Here is an 18156-nt window from a genome sequence, read left to right as displayed (position 1 = left end):
CCTGTGACTCGCTGCAGCCTCATTTATCTGAACAGATGTTTTGGTGGATTATCTCCTCTTCTTTTCTGGTAAAGTTTTATTCTCTTGATTAAATTTTTGATTTTAAAGGGTCAAAACACACTTCACCATGTTTCTCTAACACTAGTATGTTTATCTAGTCTGTCTACAAACCCCCGAATGATGAGAAGAGTCCATCCTCTCTGTCAATTGCCTGCTTTCACTGTGAAAGACAAGAAGAAAAACAGGAAGACAAAAACGTTCCATTCTTCAGTAGAAATGTCAGCAGAGCCGTGGGTGAAACAGGCCTGGAGTGTTGAGAATAAACATTTCAAACACACGAGAGGAACAGACAGCACACAGGAGGGATGACTTTTAAAAAATCTGTATTTGCAAAGTGAAATCTAGGGTTTTTTTTACAATACCAGTGAGATTTACAAAAAACAGGATGGTGCAGGAACGACTGTCGGAACCTGATGTTTGACAGAACATGTCATCAAAACCAGCTTTTCACACCAGAAGAGAGTCAATGAGAACCAGATGAGTCCATAAGAGAGTTTATGTTGTCACATATTTGATAGAGCAGGCTGCTGATTGGCAGAGGAAACCAGGTAGGGGTTTTCCAAGAAGCAAGACTTTACCTGGACAGTCGTCAAGATGCTGCAGAGCAAGGCACTAAACCCTGAACGGGAGGAGTACAGCTGCTAATCGCCTGCTAATAATCAAGAATGAACAGAAGAGCTTTGGGGCGCTCTTCTTTGTGAAGCAGAAAAAGGCGCCAACAGAAACGAGTCGCAGCAGTCCTGCTTCTTGAAAAAATCCCCTTTTTGACTCATGCACTCAGTAACCACATGTCTTATTGAAAATCCTCAATCTGAAGAAGTGCCCGCCACTGTTTTTGAAAATTGTCAGGAATGTTAATGAGCACTTCAGCCTGAAGGAGCAAACACCACCGGGCCACAAAAAATGATGTCAAGACTTTTCAGATACGAGCGATGAGGAGAGGAAGCGTCCTGGATTCTCCTTTCAACATCTCCAACAGTCGTAGTTTCAATTCAGAGTCACAATCTGTCAAGTAGTGATCGATAATGTTAAGGCATGAACTGAATATGCACACAGACGTAGCTTCACAGAGCTCACACACACATGCTCTCACACTCACACACATTTACACTCACACACACACAGCAGTAGAATCTGGTTCACTAAGTGTGTTTACAGTCTACTGAATCAGCAACATCAGTCCAACAGTAGAAGAAACCGATAAGTGATTTTCACATTGACGATAAAAGAAAAGAAAAAAACAGATGTAATGTGTGATGAAGTGTAACAGGAACATCCTCAAAGTGTTTCATGTCAGTTTGTTTGTGTACAGCTGAACTGAAGGAACGCCAACACAACAAACGAGTATTAGAGACGCTGATATGAGAATGAATAAAGTTAGAAGAATATTTCTAAAAGTTCACAAAGAGAGCTCAAAGTATGAGGCTGATTAAATGATGAATTGTAACTTTGTGCAGAGCACAGCAGGGTCCAAACTCAGAGTGTTTTCTCTCTGTGGGCTGCAGTGTGCGAACCTCATCACAACACGAGGAGCTCTTACCCTTAAAGCAACCAGCCTTAGTGTTTCTACCTCCAAAGATCGTGTCCTTCTTATCAAACTATCACCTTTTCTTGCTGCTATAATAACTCAGATGATCATTTGTTCCTCTCAGCGGCTCTAATACTCCGTCAGAATCCAGATTACAGCCGATCATGTCGTTGGTCTCTCAAACAGAAAAGCAGGAAACACGACAGATACATTTACCAGGACTGATCAGGAGGAGGGGTCTCACCTTCAGTATGAGGTGTGTTTGTTGTTAACCCATTCACCTGTCTTTAGAGTTAAGTGATGAATCAACATGTGCAGTCTGTCACTGGATTTAAAAGTGGCATCCATATTCAAATATGAGATTCTGACTCTCTCACACTAACTGATTTAATTCCTCCTCTCCAGCTGATTGTCTGTCAGCCCATCGCTTCATTCAGCTCGGCCTTCCTGTCTCTTGATTATAAACATTAGAACTCTCTACGTGTTTCGTAATGTGTGAGTCATGATTGACCCACTTCAGACCAAAAAAAGATCCAGAAACTGACACAGCTAAAAAAAAAAATGTTTCTGCCTGCCGAGCTGAAGAGGAGACAAAGTACAAAAACGCCCACCGCAAAGATTCTTCTTCTCAGTGAACGTTTCTGAGGAAAGAATTGAAGCGGTGGGAACAAAGTTGAAGATTAATCAACGTGCAGCCCGCAGACTGAACATGCTCTGAGGCACGATCACATGATGATACGTGTTGTTAATTGAAGCTACGTTTCTCTGCTTGCACTGTTAGCCTGTAGCTGCAGACAAACGATGCTGAGGAGGGAGCACGATCTCTGTGGTTTTGAGGTGCAGCCTAATGGACTGAGCATCAGTAACCACAGTGAAAACAAACCCTGAAGGCTACTGCTGCTTTTCTGCAGAAGTTATCGAGTCTCACATCCACCAACATGCACAGCTACATATCAACAAACACGATGACGGCCACTTTACATTTCTCTTCACACCAAAGCTACTGCTCTCTGCAGGTTCAGTATATTCGACAATTTTAGAAAACAAAACTGGGAGCTTGGAATAAAACCAACTTCCCGGTTTAAAAAAAAAAAGTCTTCCTCCTACTCTGTGCTGCTATTCTTCACAAGGCCTCACAGTCACTGATATAGCAGTGAGTATCAAATCTGTTTATGTGTGTAATAAATGTGTGCTACAACGCAGAGAAAACCTGCAACCCTGTCTTTGTAAAGTCGTGGACACATAAAGTAAGTATCCCTGACAGGAGGCCGCATCTTAACACCAGAAAGTGTTTCTTTGTATTTCTTGAAGGGAGAAGCTAACCAGTGGGTTTTTAGTAATCTGTGTCTGATCTGACTGGAGGACGCTCTCTGCAGCAGCTGATCTGGAAGACAGAACGATTGGAAACAGCAGTCTTAGCACAGAGAGTGGAAGGTGTCTACATCCTGTGTTTATGTGCATCTGTGAGAGAGAGGGAAGACGTAACCATGGCCCCCGTCTTTGTTACTATTTTCATTGCTACCAGAGAGATACAGTGTGAAACTACAGAAGTCTTCTGATGAAGCCTGACCCAACACAAAAGGAGAAGAGGAACAACAGTAACAAGAGCGGAGACGAGTTGAGCGGAACTCGGTTTCTGGGCGGCTGCTGAGGCGGTCTGTAGGGGACGTTTGGTGCAGGGGATATGAAAGTTAATGTAGTGTTCTAAGCAGCGTTATTAACTCCACCATGGACCCCGACTTCAGCCTGTTACGAGAACATCTGTAGAGGCTGTTTCTGTGGTCGCAGGGAGTTTTAATAAACATATTTCCTGCCTTGCTAGCAGAGCAAAATGTTGGTAATTACAAAAAAATCTAAACAAAGCTGCTTTTCTTCCTCAGCAGTTATACTCCTTTGGGCTTTTTTTTTAAAATAAAGCACTCTCACATCAGGAGCTGCAATTAAAGAATAATCGATTCAATCGGATAAAGAGGCGTAAAGGAACACGACGAGCTCTCCTCAGCGTCAGCAGAAAATCAGAAAAACTAACAACAGCGATGATGTCAACAGACTGACACCGCAGAATAAAAACAACTCAGTCATTGATTGCCTAAAAAGCAGCTTGTGCTCGTTTTCTACCTCAAGTAGACGTTATTTCAGTTTGAGTCATCGTCTGTGGAAATCACTCATCTAAAAAGGTGACGCTGATGAAACCAGACACCCAAATAGACTGAAGTTAAATTGGGACTATTTTTTTTTTAGCTGTTATGTCAGGATGTCTTATCTGTTCAGATGTAGTCTGTTATTCTCCCTCATGTTTCTGTAAAAACCGTCCTGCTCACATGTCGTAGTCTAGAGTAATAAAATACACAAAATAAAAAGTCTAGTGTCTATCATGTGAAATTAACCGGGAGTGCAGCTTCTATCTCTTATCAACAGTGCTTCAAAACATCGATCACATCTTTCTCTAAAATAAACCGTGAAACAAATCATCATCATAATAAAAACAATCACAAAATAGAGATATTAAAACATCAAAACTGATATATCTCTCTATGTTCATTGTACTTACACAGGGAAATAAAGAGGGGGGAAAAAAAAGAGTAAAATTCATCTGTTAAAAAAAACACAACTCCAGTGTTGATCTCCTGACGTAGTGTGTGTGTGTTTGTTTACAACAGGAAGCTAGTGTTTATCCGGCTACAATAAAAGTCTGACTCATTTCTGAGTGTAAAGTTTTCCTCCCTCAGTAGTAGGTTCTGGGTGTGATGAGGATCGAGTCTGAGTCTGGGATCCGTCTGCGTCAGAAGTCTTTGTAGTGAGAACATTCGGCTCCCAGATCCTCAAATAGTGAGAAAAAAAAAAGTGTCTCCAATTGTTTCTGAAGCCGGACAGCGAACCCACGTCGCCTTCCAAACATCAGCTCGGTGTGCAAAACCACCTTCACACTTCAAATCCAGCTCAGGTCCAAATGGAAATATTAAAAGCAGAACTCTTTCCAGGTCAGGCCCTTCGATTGGAACAAAATGTTTAAAAGAAGTAAAATCACTCGACAGGCGGGTTGTGGCTTCTCTGCTCTTCTTCTCACATGTATGAGCCATGAAACACCGTCATTAACAGTGTTTCCAACAGGTTTACACACACACACACACACACACACACACACACACACACACACACACACACACACACACACACACACACACACACACACACACACACACACACACACACACACACACACACACACACACACACACACACACACACACACACACACACACACACACACACACACACACACACACACACACACACACACACACACACACACACACACACACACACACACACACACACACACAGCCTTATTGCCTCTTGTAAAGGGAGCACACTCCCCTCGGTTCAGTGATTCACAGAGGAAAAAGAGAATACTCCTGCACTCCTGCTCTGAAGCTCTGAGCACAGTTTTGACCTCTCGTCTGTGTGCAGGAGGATCCGGATCCACCTGAACCTGCACACGCTGCCCTCCACAGTCCGGAGGTCTTAAGTGTCACATGTCTCATCTCATCCTGTTCTGCCTCATCAGAGGGACAATGCAGGACGGCGGGCCCGCCTTCGTCAGGAACGGATGCTTGAGGAGCTCGCTGGCCGAGGCCCTCTGAGCCGGATCACGCACCAACATCCGGTCCAGGAAGCCCTTGAGGAGAGGAGAGACCTGTGGGAGAGGGAGGAGAACATGCAGAGTGTTTATTAAAGGTGGGAGTAAGTAAGCTACACATCAGGTAGCTGGTCGTGCATTAGAAGTTGGATGTTGCGGACTAAAAACAACACAAGTTTTTGTGATGCTCTTTCATCTATAGTTTGATAAATTCAGACATTTTGCACATTTGGTGACTAGACTCACATATTTGAACTTGCTCATTGATATATGACTAAAACAGCAACAATTAAACAATAAATCAAGACAATGAAAATTAAATTCATGGAAAACTACAGCGCTAAGCAAACCTATCTCTTTGTTATTTCTCATACTAAACTAAGTGTCTTTGAACATTATTACCACCATAATTGGCAGATTATTTGAAAACTATAAAAAATAAATCACTTTTACAGTCAGAGAATCTGAACCAAAGGTGGAGAACAGACAGACAAAAACACACTTTAGTTGCTGTGTTCATGCGTTTGTGTATTTTCCTGCTGTGGGAATACACTTATTAATTTCCATTTCGATATGAGTTCTCGTCTGGCTTTAATCATTGTGGATGCAGGGACACACAGAGAGCTTATGAGTCATGATGTCTGCACACTGAGTTCACTGTTTCCCTCTCGATCTGAGATACACAAGCATATATTATCCTTAAGTATATTATGTTAAAAAAAAAAACAAGAGGCTAATGCTGAAAGACAAAAAATGATTAACAGAGTTAAAACACATTTTTACTCTAAAGTGGGTTTAATGTTCCATCTTATTTACATAATGATGCCATCATGTCCATGTTTGTTTATTCAAGCGAGAAGCCCTAGTGTTTGTAAGTCCATTTTATTCAGAACTCTGACCTACATTTATATTATGAAAGGTGCCACATGAACAGAGTTTATATTAATTATTATGACTGAAAGCAGCCAGGAACTGAGATATATGTCCTTCAAAATGTCTTTTCTTTGTTTCTCACTCTTTGGCAGACTCCAAAACACAACAACCTTAAAGGTCACATATTATGCAAAATCCACTTCACCATGTTTCTCTAACTCTAACATGTGTTTCTAGTCTGTCTACAAACCCCCCAATGATGAGAAAAGTCCATCCTCTCCGTCTTCTGCCTACTCCACTTTTCAGAAAATGTGTGCTCAAACAGGCCGTTTGGAGATTTCCCCTTCATGACATCACAAAGGGCAGTAGCCCCTCCCCCAGGTGGGTGACACTCCCACAGCTAGGTGTTTGTTCTGCCCTCTGAGTCTGCCTTCTCTCCGTAAACAATAGGACATGGAGCGAGAAAGCACCGAGCACACCCAAGCCCTTCCAGAGAGGGGGCGTGGTCAGACACAGCTCATTTACATATTTAAAGGTACAGACACAGAAACAGCCTGTTCTGAGCAGGGTTGAAATAGAGGGCTGTTTCGGGGCGCTCTCAGACGTTTTTACACTGGTTGAAAAGGAGGATAAACTAAATAAATGTCCCAGGTTATAACCAAACTGTTGATCACAGCCACTGTGGTTAAAATATAAAAGGACTCGTCAAATGATTGACTTGGTTTAGCTACAGCGGAACAACAACAACATCCTGATGTATTCCTGGAACAGTCTCCTCTTGTTGCCTCACACAGCCGGTGTGGTCTCTGTACCTACCTTGTGCAGGTTCTTCAGTTTGGGGGGCAGGTTGTCTCGGATCATTTTCATGGCTTTGAGCGGCGGCTCGTTGAAGTACGGCGGCTCTCCATCGACCATCTCTATGACCATGATCCCAAGAGACCAGATATCCACCTGCACACAGCGAGGAGACGTCATCAACATTAATAAAAAGTGGGCTTGTTGGGAGGTTAAGATTTAAAACTATGGTTAAATACTGAGTATGAGTCTTACCTCCGGCCCATAAGGCAGTCTGGATATGAGCTCTGGTGCCATCCAGTACGGCGTCCCAACCAGAGACTTCCTTCTTTGCACTTCTTTAGACACCTGAGCGCAGAACCCGAAGTCTGAAAGCTTCACCTGGAGACAGGGAGAGAGAGATGGAGGGAGAAAGAGAAGGAGGGAGAACGAGATGGAGGGAGAACGAGATGGGTGAAAAGGGGAAAACAGAGGGACACCAATGTCAGTATTTATTTCCACAGAGTAAACAACACAGAAACTCTAAACCCAAAAGTGATACAGATGCACCGATCCATTTTTACTCAGTTCTGATCGGATTGTGCTGCCTGTCTTCACACACAACAGAGAACAACTTAGTAACCAAGAGTTTTTCACATCTTAATAGTGTATGTGACGTTTAATAAATCAAATGACTGCAGATCGATACATGAATCAATGCTCAGTAAATTCATACCATCAGTCACTATTCTGTCTCGGGTTAAAAATAAACGTTTGGAGGAATGTCTGGCTCTGCAGTTCAGATGGTTCATTATTGCATTTTATAGATAAAGTATTTCACTATAGAAAATAAGACTTTTGAAAATGGGAAGATGAAGAAAACTATTTGAGCTCCTACTACATCAAATTGAGTTTCTGATGCACAGCTTCATTTTCATGCTTTAACAGTTGAGTAGTCTGGTCTGTGAATTATTTCCCACGGTCTTAATTAACATCCACCCCTCTTTATGAGAAGGTCTGTGCATGGCTGGATATCTGAAAAGAGAAGCAGCCTTTCATGTTGCCCACATGGGGGAGGACCGCTCCCCACAGGTGGTTCAGAAAGAGGAACCGAACAAACTTGGCATGATGACCATTACACACATAAACACTCCTGTAGACTGATACCATAACATGATGGCTGACACCGGCCTCCTGAGCATCACTAAAAACATCTTTAGTTGGAGAGAAACCATGACATTAATACTCGACTTAACCACAACACAGATCAAATGTTTTCTTCACCTACTTTTTACATAACCCCACCTACTGCCGAGAAACATTTCAGGCTTGGTTTAGTCTGCTTCCTCTGCCAGACCAAACAGGTCAAACCAAACCCAGCACTGCAACACTCGAGCGAGCAACAGAAAGCTTTATGTGAAAACATGTGACCTGAGATCACACATCTTCCTCTTAATAACCACTACAGCTGATGAAATGAAAAATAACTAAATTACACAAGTCCTCTTCTGGAATTTGTATAAAAAAACATACATGTCCAAAATGTATTTAATAAAACAACAAAAAAAACAATCAACTGTGAGCTAAACTATTTCCATCTTTGGTGCACATATTGAATTTTTAGCCTGCGTCTCATTTTGACACCAATGACAGCATGTTAGAAGCTTAAATGTTATTTTAAATTTTGTGTTTGCAGGTGAAAAAAAGTGTTTCATTAGCAGGCGTTTAAGAAACTAAACTAGTGACCACGGGTGCTTTTTTCTGCATAGCTGTGCTCTGTGATCGGTGTGACTGCCGGGTCTGCCTGGACATGCATGCTGCTGCAGGCTGAGGAGTGGATGGGTGAAACAAACCACAACTCATACAAGACATTTAACCACCAACACTCATGAGGGAGGCTGTGGTTTTTCACCTTAGTTCATCTGAACTTCACATGTGTGACGTGTTATATAGGTCATGTTGATGTAGGTGTGAAGGAAGGGACTCAGCAAAAAGCTGCGCAGGCCGGGCCGAGCTTACGAGCACATAAATGAACAAACTAAATGCAGGGTTACTAAGCAACATGTCATCACATATCATTTGGAAAACGAAGAAATGTGCCAAAATTCTCAAAATCTCAAATTGTGCAGAAAATATGAGCAACGACAGTTAATGCCAAATGACTTTAAACTGAAATTAAGTCAAGGCTCGGATGATTTGTTGTTTATACACGATGAAAAAACTGCTTATTTTAAACCTTAATTCCTGTGTTTTGTGTACTTGCTGTAATATACCACCTCATTTTCATGTGTGCTAAATGGATGCATCTCACTGCTGCAAAACTCTTCTCAGCATGAACAAAAAGGGATTGATTGTTGACGAAGTTTTGCTGAATTCAAATAGTTGTATCACCCTGAAGAGCAATGCAAAGGCAGAGCACTGAAGACATTTAGCAGGAGGCTTTGTTAGACACATGGTAACGATGTGGCTGAAACCTCATCTAAGCAGAAGCATGCATGCATGAATTCTGCAGCAGAAACAAGTGCTACATTTGGCAAGTGTTAAACTAAAGACAGGATATATTTGAACTGAACCTGAGACCAGAGACTGCCGGAGTCAGAGACCATATACTGTATGGACGCTGACTTTGACAAATCAGAGGTTTCATGTTGGTTTCATTTTCTGCATAAAGCAGAAACTTGCCAGTCAACAGGCAGGAAGTGGACAGGCATCAGCCCCAGCAGTGGTGAGCAGAGAGGCACTCGGTTCCTTTTACAGACCAACAATTTCCTTTATTTATTTCTAGTCAAACTAGGTTAAGTTCTTCCCCTGGCTGAGGTGCTGTGCCGAGGCTTTGCATTATGCAAAACACTCTGAAGGGTGTTTGTATTTGCAGCATGGGGTCATTAAAGGCCTTTCTTATCAGCAATCACGTTGACATGTCGGAGCAGAAGACGGACAGACGAAGCTCAAAACATGAACGATCGCTGTAATGTTTGTCATCACATGTCCGGTTAAATAGCTCGTTTAAATGTAACACTACCAGAATTAATGTTGTTTAAATATACACTGGTCTAGGTGTCTGCCATGAAAAGCCCTAATATTCTTTAATACTCATTAAGTGCAGCCTCACACACAGTTTGTTGATTGAAATACAAACGCAGATGTGTGAAATTAGAGAGAGAACTGTGTGATAACATTTCATTTCCTTTAACTAATACGGATACGTTTTCTGCATTCCAGGAAGCTTTTCATGTATTTAATGTCAGCATTTATTCCTTTTACAAAGTGCGTTTCCTGCTTTTAAAGGACTAAGATGTGAAATCTGGAGTAAGGAGGAGTGTAGCAGTGTGAGGTGTGAGTTACATACTCTGCCGTCATGCGTGAGGAGGATGGAGTCGCTCTTGATGTCTCTGTGGATCACACCCTGTGTGTGCAGGACGGACAGCGCCTTCAGCACAGACAGGCAAACTGTGGCGATCTGCTCCTCGTTCATCCTGCAGAGAGAAAGGAGACATCAGAGAGATATGTCAGTTCACAGTTTTAACCACCTCTCTTTTTCTGCAGTGATGTCATTCATCTGAGAGTCCAGTCAGGTGTGATCACCTCTTAAACCACAGTGATGATGTGTTCCAGTCACAACCAAAAAATAGACATTATCACTTCATAGAGATATCAGATTAGAAGTTTTTTCATACCAGTCAAAAAGGAACATGCTGTGATCAAGATTCTGTTAAATATGACAGGCCACAGTGCTCTGTCTGTCTGTGCACCTATGAGATAACACTGCCCCCTTGTGGAAGAAAGCAGTGTGACAAGCTAGCTTTATAAGAAATGAATTAAAGCAGGATGCAAAGTAGTGCTGAGGCATAAATAATGATTCATTAGAAATGAAAAGGCTTCATTAACACTACATATATTGGTTTTATAGAATACAAGGTGATAGATCTTTAAAGAAAGGTTAAAGTTGCATGTTGTGCAGCTTTGTAATAATTAAATTAAGGCAATGCAAGGAGCCTCAAACTCAAAACTTTAGACCCTCTAAGCCTTTATCATCACAAATTCATGGTCAGAGAATATGACAGTGTGGGGGAAAAGTTTCCAGATTTATTTTTTATCGCAATCAGTGTAAATAGTAACTTTGTTTAATCTACTAGGGGAACACATCCCATGTTGTCCCTCCTCTCTGTAGCCATTTTTACTGCTTTTCATATTCACTATGTTTGCGGTTTCTATTGTCTGAGTCTTTGTGTCTGTGTTTCTCTTTAACACTTGTTTTTATCTGGCTCAAAAACTAATTTCCCCCTGGAGACAATAAAGTTTAAGTTGGAGCTGTCATCTTCCAACTCGAGCCAGCTGACCTCATTTGCTCCAGACTCTGAACAGACGAGACTACCGACCCTGCTGTTGTCTCAAATGTTTTTCAAATGACACGTGTCATGTTTAATGTGTCATGTTATGTCTGAGCTGGTTTGTTCCTAGTTCTTAATAAACATTTATTGAAAACAATTGTTTTTTAAGAGTGCTGTGTAGACACAAGATTATGTTGAAATTAAAAATATATTAATTGCTTTAGGAGTTTTCTCACCTGGTGTGTGTCACGATATCAGTGAGAGCTCCTCCCTCCAGGAACTCCATGACGACCCAGAGCTCGTCTCCAACCAGGTAGCTGTTGTACATCTCCACCACGTTTTCATGGTGATAGTCCCGCATGATCACCACCTGCAGTTACCAAACAGGAAGAAGTAGCTTACTCATTAGACTCAAAAGAACAGAAAGGTGAACTTGGTGGCAGGTAGAGAGAACATGATACAAAGAGCTCGTACCTCGTTGAAGAGGAGTTCTCTGCGCTGCTGTTTCCTCAGGTCCATCTTCTTCACAGCCACCAGTTTCCCGGTGGTCTTCACAGTGGCGATACACACAATCCCGGTGGATCCCTCCCCTATCTTAATGTAGTGGTCCAGGTAGGTCCGCGGATCGCCCGGATCCACCACCATCTGTAGCGCCGCTCTGAACTGCTCGTGAGAAACCCTCTGGGGCTCCCTCTGTGGCGAGCGGCCCTGAGGGGGAGCACCTGACGCAGGGGGCCCGGCGGGCGCAGGGGGCCGCGGGGCTGGGACGCTGGGGTGAGGGGTGTGAGGGTGCTGGGTGGCTTCAGGGGTCAGGCTTGGGTGAGAAGTGTGATGTGGGTGCGGGTGGCTTACGGGGGGTTTTGAGCCGGAGGAACTTCGAGTGGAGCCGCCAGAGGGGCCGTTCTGAGGGGAGGATTCATGATGTCGGACCGGCTGGAACAAAAAGAGAAGAACGTCACCAACAACAAAACAGAAACTCATAAAAAAAATATCTATAGGAAACTGCAAACAATTAATTTACATAGAAACCAGTGAGATTGATTTAATACTCTATCATAGAGTTTGTTACTCAATAATCCAGCAGCAGCTCCCTCATTTTAAAATGATCTTCAATTGCCTTTGACAACACAACACTGACAGGGAAAGTTGCTGCTTTTATGGTATGGGGTTTCTCATGTCAGTGCACGTACCTGCCCTGTGGGGCTGCGTCCACCCTCGCTGTCCGCCCTCGGATACGTGTTAAACGGCCGTGTGTTCGGCTGAGCATTCTTTATCACCCCCTCCGTTACCGGCAGGTTTGGGGTACGAATGTTGGGTCCAGAGAGAGGCCTCTTGTCCCTGGGAGACTGAGGGCTGCCGTCCCGCACCATGTAGCTGGACTTTGGCCTGTGTTCCCCGGGTTGATCCCTGTGGGACACCTGCTGCTCCTAAAGAGAACAACGTTTGGATGAGAGATGGACTGATTGTTTTAACCCTCTTCAAATGCATAATTTCTCAAAAAAAAGAAATCAAATCGGAATTAAATAAGTATGAGAACGAGGGGCATGAATTAGGGTCCATCTGCAGTCCTAACCTGGTCCCGGTCCCGTGGTGCTCTGTCTCTGTGAGGGGGCGGAGGGGGGCCTGAGCCTGGTCTGTGCACCCTGCTGGGCTCTTGTCCACGGGGCTGCTGCTGCGGCCGACCCTGGACTCCATCATGAGGAGGGCGGATCGCACGCTGACTCTGACGGGGATCACCTCCACTCTGGTGGTCCGGTCTGGGTCGGTCCCTGAAAAGCACAGTGATGCAGAGAGGATTACAGGTGCTGCAGGTGTAAAGATCTTGTTGCCCGTGACATATTTTCAGCACGATGCTGCAGAAACAAGCAAATATCAAATACACATTCTTTACCTGTCTTGTCTGTCTGGGTTTGAGTAGTGTCTGTGGTGAGGGTCTCCGTTCTCCTGCCCTCCTCCTCCTGAAGAGTCTTTGCGTGGCTGGATGGGAGGGCTGCCCCGTCGCAGGGAGTTGGAGCGAGTAACAGACATGGTGTCAAACTCATCCAACAGCCAGGTCAGGGAGCCGTCTACTCCGAGCTTGTTGCCACGAACAATTGTCTGAAGATTGAAAATAAATATTTAGTGAACTTCAGTAAATCATGAGTGACAGGAAGAAAAGTACTCCCCAGCATAGCTCTTTCTAGCAGCCATATCAATAAACAAACTTCAAGAACTTCAATTCATTTTGAAAATGAATCATATTCAGATTTATTTTAGTCAACAACTTGTTTGTGATGTTTCAATTTCTGCTCCTCCCACCTTTCGAGGCTCCACAGTAGTGATGACCGTCACGTCGATGAACGGTTTGGGCCTTTTGGCCGTGTCTTCTATGAGAGACTGCCATTGCCGTGGCAACCCCACAAACTTTTGCTCCTGCTCGTCAAAGTCTGTGTGCACGCGATGCTCGAAGTTCGACGGAGCAGAGATCTGGATGCGAGACTTGGTTTTCTTTTTGGTGAACATGATGGCGGCTGAGGCAGCTGCAGCCGAGCATCAGACCTGCAGGGGAGGAAGCAGAAAAGAGGGGAGGGTGAGCAGGGAATATGCAAATGCACAACTTATAAGCAGGATATGTAAAACACATCTTCATAAATGCCCAAAAGCATGCAACAGGCATAAACGGCAACTTGAGAAGCATACAGTTACTGTCTTTACATTTATAAAGTATTTAAATCATTAACAGTGTATTAACTGCAGGCTGAGAGTTATTTGCCAAAAAATATTCATCCCCATTAAAGATCATTCTCAGACACAGACTGAAAGCTTTTTAAAGCAACAACCAGACTGATAAAGAAAGATGATTCTAGCATCACCACGCGATCAAGTGTGTTTTCTTGTGTGTGTAGTTCAGCTGCTAATTTACATCCCAACTGCCTTCCAGCTCATTGAGCATTTAGAGTTGTACTGACATTAAAGCAGCTGTGACCTTTAGCTGAAGGTCATCATCAGCAAGGCTCAACAATAAGACGACTGCTGCTCACAAATTATCAACGACAGAACAACTGCCCATGCTTCATATTCCCTCACAGGCCCGAGAACACAACCATGTGTATCCTCGATGTCAACACAGTGACGGTCACAGCTCAGGTGTCACTCTGTGCTGGGAAATGTGCATGTTCACAACACTGACTGATGACAGCTCTCTTACTGTCAGGTGAAACAGATGCTTGTTCTATTCTGGACTTTGCTTTATTTAAAAATAACTCAGACTTTAACTTATCAGCGTATAAGTGGGAGGATTTGCCTGTAGAGCGTTTTCCCAGCACTGGTATCTGAAGTACTCGTACTGGATAAAATCTGATGACAACAACATAATGAATCATATTTTTTGCACCTCTGTACTCTTCCTGTGGGCTTGGAAGACTTATTACCAGACACACATAATAAACAAGTATTGCCCCAAAACTTAGCATCAAACTGAGTCAAAAAAATAGTTGACTTGGGACCTGCTGCCACTGGAAGAAATTGTAACAGTTGAAATTGTGGAATGGATGATGCTTGTTGTAACCGAGCTTCTACTACCCTTTTGCCTCTCAATTCAAAGGTGATGTGAGGGTTTGTGTGGACACTATTTTGCGCATGTTTGATAAAAAAGTAGCCAAACAACCAGACTTTGTAAGGTTGATGTGTAGTTTGCAAATACATGACGAGCATGCACTTGTGGCTAAATGTTCTGTCTCCAACACTCACTAAAACACTGTTAACCGAGAGGCATGGACCCAGGCGGTTACAAAATGCCTGAGTAAAATAATTAATAGAGACAGCTAAATTCCTTTTTGCTGCTTTGGTTCTCAGATATTGTGCATGCAAGCATGTCTTACTGGAACTGGAAGATTAGTTGATTAATCCATTTGATTATTAAAATAAATTATGGCAATTATCTTTCATCTTTAATATTCAATTTCAAGAAACACTTGCTGTTAAAATTGTTTAATATGAAGATAAGCTGCTTCTCTCCTTATTTTTAATAATGAACAAAGAGTATTGGGGACAGTTGGAGAAAAAGGAATCTGAAGACTCACTGGTGAGCACTTTGCACAAAAACAAAAATAAATAAATCTCAAGGCTAATTGATAAGAAACATTTTTGAATGCATGAATTATCCTTTTATTTTCCTGTTTTTAACAAATGAGTCACATGGACAAATGCCACGTCGTACAAATCTTCTACTTTATCTGACCAGAAACAAAGAACCTGGCAACATTTCTCTGCAGCACTGCTCACCCCTGCCCGCTCTGGTTTGAATAGTGTCCCTCACCCTGCTGCTCTGTCAGTGGGAATCAAAGGAGACACTCCCGGTAGTCAAACATGGCCTCACAAGATCTATGTGTCGTAAGCAGAACCAGGCCGTGCTGTACAGCTGACCAGAGGGGGCTGCAGGAGTGGTGGGGCAGCTAAAACAGCCTCTATTCCTGTTTTTGTACAAAACACTGGTCTGATCTTAAAAACAGAAGAACAAAAACCAGCAGAAGTTTAAAAGAAGGAATGAAAAGAACCATGAACAGGAGAACCAGAGAGGGGCAGGCGGATGGTGGGTGGGTGAGCTGAGTGAAAGCGGGGGATCAGGGCGGGTCATAAGTGAGAGGGCATGAGTCATGCTGTCCACAGTTTTAATAAAAGTCTTTCACAGCAGGAGTGTTTCAAGTGGAGCAGGACCCGCCCAGGAACACACAGGGAAGAGGGTTCACAGCCAACAACGCGGCCATGACTCAGAACTTCAACACAAAACTCTCCAACAAACAGAACACACAAAGAAATCTGGATTTAGGGCCAATATTGACAGTTATAATACGTGCAGTAGTCCAGAGGAATGCTGCTGAATTATTGTTTCTGCATGGCTCAGAAACAGTGCAAAACATAAAACTGTAAAGTGAATCGGATAAGTTAACCGCTTCCAATATTGGGGAAGAGGGGGGTAACATTATGTACAAGCCAAGGCGTGGTTTAATTGCTTAATGCACAGCTTTACTTCAAATGTGTCAGTGTTGTAATGAGAGCCCAAATAGGAAAATAAATCAACATGTACTGCACTCAAATTTGAGGTTACACAACATCCCCCATAAAATCCCCCGGCTGTGTTTTCCATGAGTTTCATCCTCATATGTTAATTATTATCAGCATTTTTTTCCATCTTATTGCATTAATAAGAACTTTTTCAAAATCACATATTCCACCTTTTACTGTATATGAGGCCTGCAAATAAGAACGGTAGGTTTCATGTCATAGAGGCCGCCATACAACAGAAACACGATGAATTTATGTCCAGGCTAAGGCCTAGTCCACATGGAGGCGGATATTTTTGAAAGCGTAGGTTTTTGGTGTGTTTTGGCTTTTCATAAACATGGAAACGGCGTTTTAGGTCACAGAAAAGTTAAACGCACCTTTTGGAAAACTTCCAGAGTGGAGATTTTCAGAAACTCTTTTTAAGGTGTTTATATGTAGACGAGGAAAACTTTGGGCTTTTATGTCACACCCGTTCCTCCTCCGTTTGTCATGACTGTGCAACGCTGTCACTTTTGTTTACATGAGTTTAGCGTGATGGCAGACCTGACCAAACTAGTGCTGGTGCTAACGTTGCTAACTGGACCTGTTGCATGCTCACACATACGTGACACAGTTGCTCTCCCACTATGTCGACAGAGGCACCTTTGTAAATCAGAAGGTCATTTCAGGGGAATGGTGGGAAATTTTTAGCATGTCAAGGACACCGTTTCTGACCTGCATGTTCATGACAGCGGTAACAAAGATGTTTTTGAGAACTAAGCGTGCCGGAAAAGATTATTTCTTTAAATGGGAGGAAAACCTCTGTTTTAAAAAAAAAACCGCCTACTTGTGGCCTAAGATACACGTCAAGTTCCTTCCATATGAAAACATCTCTACTCAACTCTCCACTGAGTATTTTCTAACCATTAGCCAAACTATCTCATAATAGTGAGGTTGCAACACTGTGGTGATAAATGCCTCTCTTCAGTCATAATGAGCGTAGTGACAGCACAGAGGAGGCGTATTAATCACTGCGGAGGCTATCATTAGTGTTCAGCTGAGACAGCAACACAGCCAATCAATGCCTCTGAACTCTGGGACACAGATAGAAAGAACCGCCCTAAGGAAGAATTAAATTAATGAAGACTGGAGGGCGATGTTGGAGACTTATCTTCTCTCCTGCAGAGAACAATAACATAAACTATTATGAACATGAACCCTATATTTGATCGGTGAGATGGGAAGAGTTTCTGCTTCAGTTCTTGTATCTTTATTGAAGGCATAGGGAGTTTGACAGACGGTAAATCTGTAAGAAACATTCTCATGTGGGGATACAGAATGACACTGAGCGTCTCATAATCACAGACGGGAGGTCTGGCTGTGAATCATGCAGGATTGTGGCTTTTTCCAGAGCTTTTTTGTTGGAGATTTCTGGAACTGTTAGCCTGAGGGCTGTGGTGAAAAACCAGATTTAAATGCTGCTGACAAGAGCCAAGACACAATAAAGTGTGAATGTTATCAAGGCTGAGTGGCAAAAATTCAACAGATTACGGTGACCCTCAAAGATTTGTTGATATGAGAGAGAAGTTATTTTCTTAGAAGCATGCTTCAATTTGATATTTGCAGCATTGTGAACATAACTCTGGGTGTACATTTTTGGGCTTCACTTAAAAATCTGAGTCGGGTCTGATTTCAGTGTAGACCTTTAATATGAATCTGTTAAATGTCAAGTATTAAAATCGTTGAGTTAAATATTTCCAATAATAAACAAGAATGCAAGTGTTTATTTCAAAGTCAAATTTCTCTGATTCCATCCTCACAAAGGTCGAACACATTAAGATTTCTTAACTCTGAATCTGACTGCTAACTGAATATTAAGGTCATGGAGAAAACTAAACGCTTCATTTTGAGCATCTGCAAACTCTTTT

At 42.7% G+C, this 18156-nt stretch overlaps 1 protein-coding gene across 2 annotated transcripts in view; it reads right to left on the bottom strand.

Moving 5' to 3' along the window:
* Positions 1 to 366: 366 nt before the first annotated feature.
* pak4 (p21 protein (Cdc42/Rac)-activated kinase 4) overlaps positions 367 to 18156 on the bottom strand; it is a 34388-nt gene continuing 16598 nt past the window's right edge. For both annotated transcript variants that reach the window (XM_061047235.1, XM_061047236.1), the window contains exons 2-11: positions 13505 to 13744; positions 13098 to 13303; positions 12780 to 12975; positions 12397 to 12633; positions 11681 to 12139; positions 11443 to 11576; positions 10225 to 10351; positions 7152 to 7277; positions 6918 to 7052; positions 367 to 5285 (exon numbers count right to left, since the gene is read on the bottom strand). In XM_061047235.1, coding sequence (XP_060903218.1) covers positions 5130 to 5285; positions 6918 to 7052; positions 7152 to 7277; positions 10225 to 10351; positions 11443 to 11576; positions 11681 to 12139; positions 12397 to 12633; positions 12780 to 12975; positions 13098 to 13303; positions 13505 to 13708 — 1980 coding nt within the window. In that variant the 5' untranslated portion in view covers positions 13709 to 13744 and the 3' untranslated portion in view covers positions 367 to 5129. The remainder of the gene's footprint in view (positions 5286 to 6917; positions 7053 to 7151; positions 7278 to 10224; positions 10352 to 11442; positions 11577 to 11680; positions 12140 to 12396; positions 12634 to 12779; positions 12976 to 13097; positions 13304 to 13504; positions 13745 to 18156) is intronic.

The sequence above is a fragment of the Labrus mixtus genome, chromosome 9 (genome assembly GCF_963584025.1).
Source record: "Labrus mixtus chromosome 9, fLabMix1.1, whole genome shotgun sequence".
Taxonomy (NCBI): domain Eukaryota; kingdom Metazoa; phylum Chordata; class Actinopteri; order Labriformes; family Labridae; genus Labrus; species Labrus mixtus.
The sequence above is the reverse complement of the archived record's forward strand: the minus strand, read 5'-3'. Positions and strand labels throughout refer to the sequence as shown.